At 40.8% G+C, this 15,361-nt stretch overlaps 1 protein-coding gene across 1 annotated transcript in view; it reads right to left on the bottom strand.

Moving 5' to 3' along the window:
• The window catches only part of LOC144656596 (activating signal cointegrator 1 complex subunit 3-like), a 36,417-nt gene that overhangs the window by 16,319 nt on the left and 4,737 nt on the right, over positions 1–15,361 (bottom strand). Inside the window, exons 4-23 of the mRNA XM_078516815.1 lie at positions 15,005–15,072; positions 14,748–14,908; positions 13,899–14,040; positions 13,224–13,349; positions 12,782–12,982; positions 12,062–12,202; positions 11,407–11,571; positions 10,700–10,948; positions 9,794–9,928; positions 8,781–8,972; positions 7,415–7,639; positions 6,820–6,939; positions 6,376–6,540; positions 6,088–6,174; positions 4,232–4,408; positions 3,545–3,770; positions 2,710–2,963; positions 2,064–2,299; positions 611–764; positions 50–135 (exon numbers count right to left, since the gene is read on the bottom strand). Of these exons, the coding sequence (XP_078372941.1) occupies positions 50–135; positions 611–764; positions 2,064–2,299; positions 2,710–2,963; positions 3,545–3,770; positions 4,232–4,408; positions 6,088–6,174; positions 6,376–6,540; positions 6,820–6,939; positions 7,415–7,639; positions 8,781–8,972; positions 9,794–9,928; positions 10,700–10,948; positions 11,407–11,571; positions 12,062–12,202; positions 12,782–12,982; positions 13,224–13,349; positions 13,899–14,040; positions 14,748–14,908; positions 15,005–15,072 (3,310 nt within the window). The remainder of the gene's footprint in view (positions 1–49; positions 136–610; positions 765–2,063; positions 2,300–2,709; positions 2,964–3,544; positions 3,771–4,231; positions 4,409–6,087; positions 6,175–6,375; positions 6,541–6,819; positions 6,940–7,414; positions 7,640–8,780; positions 8,973–9,793; positions 9,929–10,699; positions 10,949–11,406; positions 11,572–12,061; positions 12,203–12,781; positions 12,983–13,223; positions 13,350–13,898; positions 14,041–14,747; positions 14,909–15,004; positions 15,073–15,361) is intronic.

Genomic DNA, 15,361 nt, shown 5'->3' with positions numbered 1-15,361 from the left:
CAATTGTCAAAATTAAAAGCCAAAGTGTGCCAAGTTTATGACTTCATACCTTCTACCAAGTTTTTGCTGAAAACGGATTTTCCAATCCTCCATTCTTTCGCGGACCAAAGCTTTCAAAGGAGCAATGTACACGGCCTGTGGCAAAAACAGAACAAAACTGTTAGTTCTTTTTTTAAAAGTGCTGTTGAAGACTTGGAAAATAGACTATGTAATCTGTGAAGGACATTAAATTCCAGTTCTAAAGATTTAAGCCAACAATATGAGTTTTCCTTGCAGAGAGGGAGATAAAAAATCGAGTAATTTTCAATCAATGACACAAGTCACTCCGTAACAGAATTCCCCCCTTTCGAGCTCTCCCAAAAAAAGAATCAAATGTTCATATGGTCACGGGTTCGACTCCTGCTGGGGGAAAACTCCCCAACCCACCACCCATATTGGGTTATGAAATGCCAACTTTAAAAGCCTGTCAAAACGCGGGGATTTTACCGATCGGGATAATTTGTTTCGCTGCAGAAACAAAGTCTGGAGATGTTATTAAGACAAACAGAAATACGCCTTTTTTTTTTTGCGTGTCAAAACCAGGCGTGTAACAGAGTCGTCAGCGTCGTACCTTAGTTCCTGGATACTGATTGAAGATGCGGAATATCGCCAGCTCAGCTGCCAGTGTTTTGCCAGATCCAGTTGGCGCACCAAGCAACACGTTATGATCCGTGTGGTACACCGTGTGAAATACTTGCGTCTGAACTGGATTGAAATGTGTGAAGCTGTAAAGGAAATTCAGATTGTTTTAAAGGGTTTTTTAGCATGATCTGCTTTCGAGAAGCATAGATAACAGAAAACCCAACAATAATGATTTGATTTTGTAGAGCAGAACTCGACAAAAACCACCGCCGACCGGATAGCTCAGTTGGTAGAGCGTCGAATTACCGTGCGGGAGGTCTCGGGTTCGAGTCCCAGAGCGGGCCAACACTCAGGGTCTTAAAATAACTGAGGAGAATATGCTGCCTCTGTAATGATATCTGCAAATGGTTATATGTTCTAGTCTTTTAATTCGAATAAGGACGATACACCGTAGGCCCCGTCTCCTGCATCTTCAGTGTTATGGTCAGCAAGGGGCTTTAAAAAACCCACACTCATCGTAAAGAGAAGGGCACGAAAATCCGGTATTGTGGTCTGGTCTTCTAATTAGAGTATTCACTTCACAGGAACCAATAGGAAGTGAGGATGGCTAACGATGGCGAGGATGGAAATGAAATACAATAAAAAAAGAAAAGGTTTGTTCATTGAACTGAGAAAAAACACATTCCCCAATGGCACACGTGACACGTTCAGTAAATCTTCGTCAAGGTTTATCCGAAGACCTCATATTCTTACCGACCAATCAGAAAATTGTACTGATCGCACTCGAGAGTACACCACAGTTGCTTTGTCAACTTGACGTGATAACGTTACGTCACGTCACTAAGCAATCACTCCGCTAAAGAAACTGCAGGCTTGGTCACTTCTTGGAGACCGAAAGCGTCGTGTGAACATACCAAAAAAAAGGAAATTACGATGGTTTTCAAGAACATCCGAGCAATACAGGCAAAAGTAAAGTAACAACGAAGATCTCATAGCATGGTAACTGTTTGAGTACAGTTAACCAAAACCTACCTAAACTTTAGCTCTCAAGCTGACCCCGCGAGAGAAAAATGGATTTGAAATTTATTAACTATCTTCATTTCAGTTAAAACGGACGTTTCACGCCAGTTTAGACAAAATGGCGCACGTTTTAAACATTTTTACGAGGTTTGACTTTAATTTTCTCGAGAATGCTTCAGAGTTTAATCACGGGGTCACTAAGACAAATGAATTTCAATGAGATGTTTCAAATAGTATGTAAAATATTACCGTGCTTTGAGTTGGTTTTTGGCAATTAATATTAGCACTCATTGCTCGAACTTTCAGCGGAATTAGGTTCTAAATGACTAGCTTAGGACTGGTATACAACTGTACATGCATCTATGCTACAGCGACTGAACAACAAAGTAACCACAAAACTCAATCAGGTGTAAAACACTCACCGATAAAGCAGCTCATACTCTTTGCATTTCAGAGCAGTGATCGGCAGAGGTTGGAGATCCAGCAGCTCAGTGTGAGGAGGATGTTTTTCAGGTAAAATGAGATGCTTGAAAGACAGAGCACACACCACTTCCGAGCCAAGCCAGCGGTCCGACACTCCTCGCACGTAATACTGGGACGGCAGGGGTTCAAAGATTGGAATAGTGAAGACGAGTGTCTGCTCTTCTTCAGCTATAACCTGGTAATACCGTCAAGAAAAGATAGGGGATAAATGTTAATGGGCGGATTCACGAACATTTCTGAGTTCCGCAACATTTGTAAAATACCAAGAGAAGCGAGCTAAATTTGTGATCCTGGAGTGTTCAAACTTGTTGCTTTTATTTCGATCGAAGAAACGTTAATAATTTATTTCACTAAGGAAATGAAATACCACATAGTTTAAGTAAGATAAAACCGAAAATAGCACAAGGGAAATGAGAGAGGATGGCGAAGAATGAGACCGACTTCCAACAACAAATTTGAAACAATTCACTATGTTTTTCACATGGCGCAGTGCAGCCCAAAATCGATGCAGTTTCCTTAAAAGGACAAATCAAGCGCACCTACACCAGAACAAACCTGAACAAACTTGTACAAACTTGTACAAACCTGTTTCTTGTGCATCAGAAAGTACTCCGAATGATAAATGTGATTGTTGTCAGGATCCTCGACCCAGATCCACCACGGTTCTGACGATGACCCATGAACCTTGTCATTCCACTGAAACTCTGGCTTGATTGACAGGCGCACCCGAAGAACAGTCCTTGTGATTGGCTGAATGCTGGAAGCCAATGATATCGCAGGAATCTGATTGACGCAGCTCTTGACAGTAGCACCCATGCGTGGGTGTTTGATCATGTGACCTGAGAAGTCATGGACACGACGTGAGTCAGATTGTAAGGTAAAAATCACAACAAAACTAGGACTTTGAATGATGATTTTTAAGCCGAGTTTAAATAGAGGATAAAGACTGGAATGGTACGAAAAATAAGAACCTACATTGCTAAATTGCACATGGGAAAGCCAGTTTTTTTTTTTTTTTTTTTTTATGGAAAAAAAAAAAAAAAAAAAAAAAAAAAAAAAAAAAAAAAAAAAAAAAAAAAAAAAAAAAAAAAAAGAAAAAAAAAATCACCAACCGCAACCCAAAAACCGCGGATTATATATACAACCATCGAATAAGTGTATATTACCAAAAACGGCCGTGGCAGCAATTTTTTCATTTTTTTTTTCAAATACAAATCTTAAAGATCTTAAAAATCCTACAGATTCTTCCGCAATAATCCAGTGGTTTACACTACGTTAAAAAGTAGGACAACAAAAAAGTTCGTAAAGACCCCGAGCTACTTATAAGAATTGAGCAAAACAATCAGAAATCCTGGGAAAGTTTAGCCCTAAATTCATGAATAAAGTTTTTCATACAAAGAGGCAACACAACAAACTTTACCAATTTCATCAGCAGTCATATCTCGCAGTCGGTCCACCGTCGCGTTCTTGCCCTCGAGTTTAACAAGTGTCTCTTGTTTTAAAATAGTGAACTGACGCAATGGATTTTGGAATCCCCAGAGCCGCTTGTCAAGCATTTTACACAGGCCCAGCAGTCTGTACGCCATGGTGGGCCAGCCACGGTGAAGAGCGATTTCAAACAAGCCTCGCATTAGACGAGCAGCATTCTGGAAAAATAGACACACAAACACAATGATAAATGAGTGCATATCTGATCATATAAATTGTGGTCTGGGAATTGGTCACCAATTGAAAATGCCATTTAGAAACGCATCGATCTACTTTAATTAAACGATTTATCTCCAAAATTATGTTGTACAGGAAAACGTCGTCAGAAAGAATTGGTGAGTTAGAAAGTGTTTGTAAAATTTCAGCTTCACATAAACGGGGACGGCCGGGGAAGGGATTAACAAGATGGATTCCAGTAAGCTGGGGACAAATACCGCTGTTCATCCGATATAACTACTTTTCTACGTTGTGACTTGTGCGGCGTTTGCGTTCAAAGGACGATCACTTGTTTCGTGACATTACCTACGCTAGAAAGGACCTAAACTGGTCGGAAGGCCTAAGTTAATCAGTATCAACTGCGATCTAGCACTTGTGTTTGGTTTTGGTATGAAGTCTATACCTGTGCAACGTATCCCAGATCAGAGACCAGCGAGAAACTATCAACAAATCCTTTGGAGATAAATGTTTGTAGCAGGATGTTGATCTTGCCGTAACCGTTTTCCACCCCTCCCTTCACAGGCAGTGGGCAGTGCTCAGACATGTGAAACTCTAGCTCTGAGGTCTCGTCTTCGCGGACCTGCAATGAAATACGAAATGCAATAGACTTAGTGCGTTGCATTGTATAAGGCCATGACAGTTTAACAAGAATAACGAAATCTAAATGACATTAGTAGAAACTCAGCTGTGTTCTGGAAATCCCGTCTGATTGGTTCTCCCACTTTTTCTATTTTAACAGGGTTCTGTCGAGAACTTCGGCTGATAGTTCCCCGCTGTTCTAAAACAAATATAGCCCGAGAGCGAGCTCGGTTTTAGAACATCATCGGGGAACATAGACGTGTTCAGACAACACTCTATTGTTTTTATTTTCACCACTAATTTTTCCCGCGCACATACAAAAACGAGCATCGTGAATTATTTTTACTTTTCAGGATAAAAAACTCAATTGAGCGAAATTTAACAAACGAAACAAAACAGACAAGAAACCCACTAATGCAGTATTTGGTTGGGTTTTTTTGTCTGCAGGCAGCTGTTTACAAAACATCACGGGCGGGCACTATCGATCCGGGCATTTTTCCGGGGGCACTTGGGCGTAGTGCCCTCCGGCGGCGGGCACTATCGCGTCACGTGTTCATTAAACCAATCAGAATCGGAGAAAGTGGTGAACATAATCGCCGATAGAAAACAGTCGCGCGCGTGAGTAGCTCTTTAAGCGGTAAATTTTCTTGATTTTTGTCTTCATGCACAATATTGTGGGTTTTGGACTGCATCCTTTAGAGTTTCTACTAAAAAGATACTGCCCTCGTTTTCTATAAGCGATAGTCGTCGGCTGCGCCTCGTTGACTATTTGCTCATAGAAACTCAGGCTCGTAGTCTAATTGTTAAGTAAAGGAGGTACGTCACGGCCAATGCAACTTGAAAAAATTGAAGTTTGTCCCTTGTAATCTGTCTTAATCGTCGTCAGTCGAAACCATCCTTGTTTATTTTCGGTTATTATTTTTTCTGTTTTTGTTTTTTTATGTTAGTTAACTGCTACTTTGAGGTTTCCTTCAATTTATAACCATGTAATCAACAGATTAAAAACTGCCTTTTTAAACCTGACTTTTAGAAAAAAACGTGGGGGACAAACTCTCAAAAGCCATTTACCATAGATTCGGCTTCTTGGCTTGTTCAGCCAACTTGTATTGTACGAGCTTATAAGTTCCTTTCGCACAAAGAAAATATTTTTTAAAAAAAATGTGCCATTTTAGTTACAGTCAAATAAAACATCGATGTTCTGTTGTTGTTTCGTTCTCGGCGTATTTGCCATGACAAAAAAGGAACTGAATATTTTCCTTGGATACAAATTTATATTACACTTGTACGATGGATGGATGGTAGTTTATATCCGAAAGAAAGACAGAAATGGGGAAAGGGTTGACCTGTCACCGAACAAAGCTTTAATAAGAAAAATCCCAGCGAGCAATATGTGCCATTTTAGTTACAGTCAAATAAAACATCGATGTTCTGTTGTTGTTTCGTTCTCGGCGTATTTGCCATGACAAAAAAGGAAATATTTTCCTTGGATACAAATTTATATTACACTTGTACGATGGATGGATGGTAGTTTATATCCGAAAGAAAGACAGAAATGGGGAAAGGGTTGACCTGTCACCGAACAAAGCTTTAATAAGAAAAATCCCAGCGAGCAATAAACACTATGTTGATATGAATTCCACTGTCCTTGACAGCGCGCGCATTGTGAATTTACGCACTGACCTTGACTTGTTCAAACTCTTGAGAGTGAGACAGCATGGCCAACACTCCAGGTTCTGACATGTGCTCTTTGAACATCTCATTGAATACCTGGGGAAAAACAACCAACGATTGAACTGGTTGCCACTCAGAAGTAGTACTAGTAAAAGCAATTAAGCATGTTTTGAAATGCAATAAAATTTAAAATACAATCTGAATTCAAAATGAAACATCACGAAATAACAAGTACTGTATTGTACTGTCCGGTACTGTCCATCTGTCTGTCTGTCTGTTTGTTTGCTTTAGACTTACCTCTACCGTGGCGTACTTGATGTAGAAGTGACTTGCAGTTCTACCAAGGTCCGTAGAGTTTAGATATCCAGTCCGCTGGTCAAACCGTACCATCTTTGCTTTGTCCAAATGGCGCGCTGCATTTACAATCAGCTCTCTGCGGTGTTCTTGTAGTAGAGGGTCATCCTACGGAAGACAGACACTAACCGTAAGACTAATAATGTATAATGAAGAAAACGGTACTACATCGCAGCGTACATCCCCCTCCGTCCTCTCACTATCCCACTTCAAACAGTAATTTTATTTTTTATTTTCCTTGAGATCGATGTAACGTAAGTCACTGTTGAACGATACTGTATCACATGTATTGGAGACTTCCCAAACAACTACTTGTCATTAATTTGAAACCAAAAAGCCCAATGCACACAATAATTGTAAAGTGTATTTGTCATTCACAACGCAAACCTCTTTAGTTCCATAAGGGATGCCATAAGCCAGTGGATTTGCCCGCATTCGAATGTACAAGTACGTGTAGCTGAGCCACTCAACTGCTTCATCAACATTGGTTACTGTGCCAAGGGCGATCTGATGAAAAAGGAAACAAACCATAACTCTTAATCACAACAAAATGCGTCCTCAACCAGAGACTAAACACTTGAATTAGACGAACAAATTTTCTCTTGACTATGAAGATGACTTCTGCTCACTTCATCAGCAAAACGTCGCACACCAGCAAGAGATTTCGTTAATGTTTTCTCGTGCTTAACATGCACTAACTACAAACCTTTCCCGCGCTTGACACCGGTTACAAGTCCTTCCGCGCATAGTTCCGGTAACATATTTTCCCGCGCTTGGTACCGGTAACAAGTCTTTCGGCGCTTGGAACTGGTGACGTGTTCTCGCGTTCCGGTAACAAGTTTTCCCGCGCTTGGCAACGGTAACAAGTTTTGCACCGCTTAGCACCGATTACATGTTTTTCACGCTTGGCGATTAGCGGCCTTTTCTTCGAATTCTAACTGGTTATTGCTTTATTTGCCTTTGCAGGCTTTAAAGTTCTTACCTCGGCATTCAAACTGTCAGTAAGACTAGAGATGAACTGACTCTCAATCGGCGACTGTCTTGTAAGAAGCGCCAAGTAGTGGCTAAGTTTGTCGTGTGAAGTGATGATGATTCCCTCGCCTTGTTTATCAAACTGAGGACGTCCTGCTCGACCAAAGATTTGGAGCACGTCCAAGATTCCGATATCGACAAACGAGCCTTTCTTTGCGTCATACACTTGCGTGCCCTTGGATGACAAAAAGAAACAAACTTTCATTGTGAAAAATATTTTAACACCTTTTACAACATGACAAAATACTACTTAACCGCTTCCTTTTGAATGGTAGCAACCTTGGGTTTTGTTTACAATTGATTACAGTAGAATCCCATTTTTGGCGAACCCTCGGTTTCTCGAAACTCCTGATTCTCGAACCAATTTTCGTTTCCCTTGGATAATACTTCTCTGTAATTTCAACCCCGATTTCTCGAAGCAATTTTCGTTTTCCCTAGAGTTTCAAGAAATCGGGATTCTATTGTATTTTCCCAATAATGTTTGGATTAAAAACCAAAGCAGGGTTATGGGCATGTCCAGGAACAGCATCCCAAGAGAATGGCCAGGGTTAAATTCTGACTGGTACACTTGCCACGTGGCCAACGTTCCATGAATATTCACTTTATGTGGTTAGTAAAAGAAGGTGATGGTGGAAAGCAATGGTAAAAACACGAAAATATAACGGGGAGCGTTTTTTTTTTTTCTTTCATTAAAAAAAAGAAAAAAAAAAAAAAAAAAAATTTTTTTTTTTTTTATTTTTTTTTTTTTTTTTTTTTTTTCTCTCCTCGCCCCCTTCCAAAAACCGGGGGGGCCCCCCCCCCCCCCCCCCCCCCCCCTCGTACGCCTATGAATATAACATTGCTTAAGAAAGGAATTACACGTATCTTCAAAATTGCTTCGGTACATGCAGAACAAACATAATGCCTGTAGATAAACTTAAATACTAGTACTAGTTTTGTAATGGTGAAAAAAAAGTCTGCAAACGAGCCTAGTGGCCCATCAGGCCGGAGCTTATCCCTGTTTCTGTAGCATGCAGCGACTAGGAGTATTTCTACTCCCCCTGGATGGGATGCTAGTCCATCGCAGGGATTATGCCCCCAGCAGTTAATTCGCCGGTACCCATTTATACACCTGGGTGGAGAGAGGCACTGTGAGAGTAAAGTGTCTTGCCCGAGAACACAACACAGCGCCCCGGCCGGACTCGAACCCAAAACGCTCGATCTGGAGTCCAGCGTACTAACCATTAGGCCACTGTGCCTCCTACATTTTTTTTGTAACACAAACTATCCAAGACATACAGTAAATTTTAGTTCCAGCATTTCAGTCAAGATCTAACCTTGATAACTACAGCATGAGCTGGTAGATTAACACCCCAGGCCAGTGTAGCGGTACAAACCAGCACACGGATCAGACCACGTGAGAACAGCTGTTCCACCATAGTACGATCCTGCCGCAACATACCAGCATGGTGAATACTGAAGCCATCTGGAAACAGCTCTCGTAACTGCTTGTTACGAGATCGCATCACCTGTGAATAGATACAAATTACGTTACTTTATTGTCATACAACTTGTTCAAGTACTGTTTTGAGAGAACAGTTAGCTACAGAATGGCTAAATATTTGCACCCACAAAAAGCAGTGAATTGTACCACAAAGCTCTCAGCTAACCTGAATGATTATAGGAAAGTTTTTTATTTTTCCTCGGGCAGAATGCCACTGATAAGTCAAATTTCGATAAACAAAATTTTAAAATTCCTTTGCAGCAAAATTAAAACGATAAAACCGGACCTGGTCAAAACAATAACCACAGTATATTGTCGTACTTTTTTTAGCTAAATTTGGACAAGTTTTTGTTTGTCAGAAGCATCTTCGCTCCACACCTTCAATGAAGTGAACTGCAGTAGTTTGCTAGTTTTAGAGCAGTTCCTGATGATGTGGTAAAACTAAAACCAAAGCAATCATGCACTTCTATAACGCAAATAAACGCAATAAACCAATCACAACTGACTCGAACGAAAAACGTGCAACCTCTTGCAAAACGCAGGAAACACGTAACCGTCACCAAGCACGGGAAAACATCATGTAACCGGTGCCAAACGCGGGAAAATGTGTAACCGGCACCAAGCACGGGAAAACAGTATAACTAATTGGTGCCAACCGCGGGAAAACACTTAACCAGTGCCAAGCGCGGGAAAACACGCAACCGGCACCAAGTGAAGAAAATCATGTAACCGCTGGCAAGCGCGGGATAGCGTGCGTAAGACAGGAGACGGTTGGTTTTAGTTTCGATTATACCTGTATGAAAAGCAAATACACTCTACCTATCTTCGTCAAGCTCTAAACCGTACCTGTTTTTCGGCCTGTCCATACTCAGGACTCTGTGGCGCATGAAACAAAGCAGCGTCCCCCTGATTGGTTGCCATCTCTCGTAACGTCAGCGCTGTCTTGACTGTGGCATTCCGCGCATGCACGAAAACCATCACCTGTGGATAAGAAAAGAGAGTGAATACATGCGTCTAATTTTTATTTGAATGTGACAACCGTTTATTGTATCACAGCTTGTATACATGTACATTACTGCGCCGTTCAATACCACGTGAACTCTGAAGCTCAAAAATCAACTAACGATTGCGTTATTCGCTGCAGTCAATTATAATTACGAGGACAATCCAACAAACCTTGAAACAAAGAAACAAAGCAAATGGAACAAAATCTATTCCAGTCACAACCCACAGGCATGGCCTTATCAACTAGTTGAGGTTGGTTCTCATATGATCGCTCCGGTCGTTTCTATCGCATCAATCGTTTGCGAATACTGAGACGATTGTAGGCGATCGAAGCGATTGGAAGCGATCGGGGGTTCTCATATGATCGTCCTGATCGTCTGGTATCAGCAAAGACCCACGAAAAACAATCATTTTTGCCCTAGATCCAACACAATGGAAGCCTTCAATGAAAGAGCAAAACTTGTGGCCTCCCATAGATCTTCTCAGCTGATTGCAGTTTTACGGTGAAGAAGGGAACGAGAAGCTAGAAGGAAAGAACATGGGCGATCCAAGCGATCCTGATCGCCCCAATCGCCGCAGATGTTAGCGATCGTCTGTGTAATGTTCTCATATAATCGCCCCGATCGCGAGAAACTTTTTGAAGTGACAGAGTTGATAGAAACGATCGGGCGGTTATAGGAGAACCAGGCTTAACTAGAGAGGTCCGTTTCTACGATTGACAGCAGCGAAACACGCATTACTTCTAACCTGATGTCCTTGTTCAACGTTCTCCCGAACCTTTTCATAGCAAATCGTGTCCATGTCATGTAGTTGCTTCACGTGACCTGTGCTCTTGATCCCGATGAACGTTTGCCCGAGCGGGACGGGACGGAAACGCCCATCAAAGAAAAACAGACCCTCGTACGGGTTGACTCGCAGGAAGTTTGCCACGTCGAGGTAATTGGGAAGTGTTGCTGATAAACCAACGATTCGGATCATGCTTTGAGATGATTCAACCTACAAACGACATAAATAGAAGACAATTGAAAGTTCACGATAAGGCACCATTCACAGTATCATGATTAAAGGGGCATGATCACGCAATTTTATGCAATTTAAAGAATGATCAACTGGTCATTGAATTAACTGAAATATAAAAACTGTAACTGGTTACAGCTGTAGAAGGATTCAAAAACGGCAAAAAAGCCAAAAAAGGGCATGGATGGACAAAACTTGGAGAAGATTAAAACGGACTGCACTGCTAATCCTGAAAAATATCAGTCCGACTTTATTCTGGTTTTTCTCATGCTGTTGATAATGCTCGGAAATCTTCTTGTGTGTAATGTGGCCGTGATTTTGCCAATAAAAGACGTTTGCTCTGCCATTTTGACGTTTAGAGTTCATAATTAACGAAAATAAACAGAATACCGTGACCTTGTCCCTAAGTCACACTTGCATCAAAGTATCAAACTCACCTGTCGCAGAGTCCTGGCCACCAAACACTCAATAACAGAGCCTCTGTCGTCATGTAAGAGATGTACTTCGTCAATGATCAGCAACTTCACAAGCTGAGCTAGTGCTACGTCCCCAGTGCTCTTACGCGTCACCACGTCCCACTTTTCAGGGGTGGTTACTAACATCTGCGTGTGGAGAATACATAATTGAACCAAATTTGTTTATTAAGCATTCGACTAGATTTGTCTGGCAGTAAATAAATTCAGTAGATAAACCGCAATGCTCCTTTTGTGTTGGAGTTGCATGTACAAAACGTTATAAGAATGTACGTAAGCCATACAAAGGTTCCTATTAGTAAACCACAGAGTTCTGACCACGAAAAAAGTGAACAAAACCTCTGTTCTAGCTTCGTGCGTTATGCATCCTTGTTTTAGCCTACTGACTTAATTTTCTTTCTCTGTTCTGTGTTACCAAGCAATGTTGTCAGTTCTTTGAAACGCAGCACAGCATTTTAGCATTCAGCTTTTAAGTCCTTTTTAGCATGCTATTATAAAGCGTAGTCTTTTCTCAGCCGCTGACTGAGCCGTCGAGCAACGTTTCTTTCTAGGCGAGCGTGGAAATGCGACTTAAATAACGTCTGCGATGAGTAATACATAAAATCACGACTAGACGTACTTGTGTCTTAAGGATTTCGGCTTTGGTGAGTTGCATATCTCCAGTGAGTTCACGAACTGAAATCCCCAGCGAGGCCAGCCGCTTGCCAAAGTTTTGAACCATCTCAGCTGCAAGTGCCTTCATAGGGGCTACATAAATGATCTGAAAGAAAGACGACGAACAATAAGTCAGGTATCGTAAACCAACACCAAAGTAATCACTCTGACCAATCACAAAGGACAAGGACAATCCAATGAACCAATCAAAACACGAACCAAGTACACCGTGACGTTACCTCCGTTAAGCGCGGGAAAAAGGACGCGAGCAAGTCACGGCTGGTTTTAGTTTTACTTCAATTGGTTAAGTAAGTGGCGCGAGTGTTTTTTAACCAATCACAGAGCGTACGCGTAGTGGAGCAAAACCAAAGCAATCCCAGATTTCTTTTGACATTCAATCAGCCAATCACAAAGTACACAGACAATCCAGTGAACCAATCAAAAATTCATGAAAATTAAAGCAAATACATGTAGCCGACATGAAGCGCGGGAAAAAGCGCGAGAGCGTATCACAATTGGCTTTGGTTTGACGTCGGATTAGTTGAGAAAGTGGCATGAGCTTTTTAACCAACTAGGAAGCGTAATAATGCAAAACCAACATGCAAATGCGAATTACTTTCGACACTCAAGTGAAAATCGTTCTAACTACATTCTAATCGTATATAAATCGTATAAAGAAACTCACCTTGAACTTGTCTTTCTTGATGACTCCTTCCTCAATGTTTTGTTTAATTTCCCTTAAGATCGTCAACATGGCGATGTTTGTTTTGCCGGCGCCAGTCGGCGCACTTATTAACAAGTTCTCATTTGTGTTGTACGCTGCATCAAAAACAATTGACTGAATTCTGTTGAGTCGCTTCATCCCTTGGAATCCCAACTGACCAATCTAAAAAAAGAAACAAAAACACCTTAATTAGTAGCTGTCGTAAAACCAGAAACCAAGACAATCGCTTTCCTTTTTCGATTATAGAAGTTGCGGAAAAAAAACGACAAAGCAATTAGAAGATGCATGTGTTTTTTTAACGCTAGGAAGAAATTTTTATTTAACCAACTTTAGCCTGGAGAGTCATAGTCCCAGGCAAAAAAAAATCATTTGTAACATCAGTTGAATTTCACAAAATACTCGCCTCGTCTAAAGATGAAATCGGAATGGGAGCTTCTCCTTCCTTCGGTGGTAGAGGCGTGTTTGGAGGTACGACAACCTCTTCACAAACTTTCGTGTTTTTACGTTTAGCATCAGCAGGCAAGGCAATCTGTAAATAAACCAGAAAAATTACTGAGCATAGCGATACACCTGGGCACAATAGTTCAAAGTTACGCGAAACCCCAAACAAGAGAGCTTGCTCGCAGGTTACACGAGACAAGAGAAACAGAAGACGGTTGTCGACTTACTCGTGCCACGATTAGAGAGATTAAACACGACGTTAAATTTTCCCGCGAACGGCAAAAATTCAATTCCTGCCGTCTGCCGTTTGGTGTTCGTACGCGGAAATGAGTAGTTTTGTGTTTGTCGTGAAAGTGGGATTTTTTCCCTATTTCTATGAGAGATTAATTTTAGAATTCGATAAAGGGGTAACAAAACGAAAAACAAGCTAGCGTTTGCCTTTTGTCGTATAACGTCATGCTTAATCTCTCTATTCAAGCGGAACGCACTAAACTTGAAGAGAGGAAAATCTCGGGGAAGAGCACAAAATACTGTTTTAGTACCCCAGGTTATAAATATTTTAATAACGGTAAGCGCCACACTGTACTAAATGTTGTGGCGATAAACAGAGCACATATGCATGTTGAACGCATGATACCTTGGTGTCAGAAATAAAAGCTGTAGCTCTCTGTGTCTCGGCCAAAGCATCAAACACATATGGATACACCTGATTGGGCTGGACAATTCTCTTTGGCCGTGAGAGCAATGGGGCACTGGATGCTGCCTGTAGAGCTATCTCCCTAAATAAAAGAACAAATTTAAAGATGACTTTTGATGCAAACAAGGAAAGCAGTGACTTGCACAAATGTCAAACAAATATATAAGTGAGATAACTTATAACATAGTTTTTTGCGCGCTTTTTTTAATTTACATTGTGAGTGTTAACATCTTAGTGAATGGTCAAGTGACTGAGTATTTGTTGGGTGAATCCTCGTCATTTCATACAGCATGTGCAGAGTTTCAAGGTGATTGCAAGTTCACAGGGTACATGTAAGTTCAAATAAACTATCGAACACATTGGTGGGCAAGTGAAATTATCAAGTCGGCACTGGTAGGACAAATAACGGTAACAAAATAATTACGCCATTTTCACCTCTCACTAAGAAATTTTTCAAAAACTGACAGAATTCTTGCACACTCAATGGTCAAGAACTATGGTCGATAAGAACATAGACCATAAAAATGATAACCTATAATTAAGGCAAGAAAACTTGCAAAAAAACTTGAAAAAGGTCGTGATTTTTCCAGAATATGGAAACCAATGAGTAGTGATATGTCGATTGGGTCCTTTGGGGCAAAATACCCGCCAAAATAATCAGCTTTATGCAGAAAAAAGTGATCTTACCACCTGTCACATGTGTGCGCGATTGCACACTGATTTTTTTTCCTGTGGTCTATAAGAGTGGTGAACATGGGAAAATGTGATAACTGAATTTGTTAAATATACCTCTGAGTTTTCATTGAGTCAGGATCAAAGCCAACTGCTCTGAGGTAAGCTTCTTGATCAACATCCTGTTCATCTGGATTCTTGTCTCTGCGAGCCTGACGTCGTTCTTCTTTCCGTTCTTCCTTCCTCACCTGACGCATCAACTGCTTCTCTTGTTCAGACTGTGAATGAGCAAGCAATCATCATCAATGCTTCCTGTATTTGTTGGAAAGTGGTAACAGCATGCTCTAGAATATCTTTTGCTACACTTTACACACCTGTACAGTGACTTGACATCCATACAACGGCTTGCTTGGACCTGCCGTGGGCTTCACTCTAGTGGCCTCTGAAAAGTAAACTGCAGGGTAATGTCTGTTGCATTGTTTATTTATCCAGAAAATAAGTTATCACGGTAGCATTGTGAAGATCATGATCTGATATAGAGTTATTTGCTGAATAATGGCAAATAACTTTACTGGCAAAAAGATTATATTATATTATTATTTTTATATTATATTTTATATTAGGTTATTATGTTTCCACTAAAAATTGTATTTAGAACATTATGTTGTAAACCAACTTTGTACTTGTACTTATATGAAGTGAAATTGTGTAAATTTTTCTTTGTATTATCA

This window comes from Oculina patagonica, chromosome 6, assembly GCF_052425735.1.
Source record: "Oculina patagonica isolate OP01 chromosome 6, crgOcupat, whole genome shotgun sequence".
NCBI lineage: Eukaryota > Metazoa > Cnidaria > Anthozoa > Scleractinia > Oculinidae > Oculina > Oculina patagonica.
Note: the sequence above shows the minus strand (reverse complement) of the source record. Positions and strands in the feature narration are given on the sequence as shown.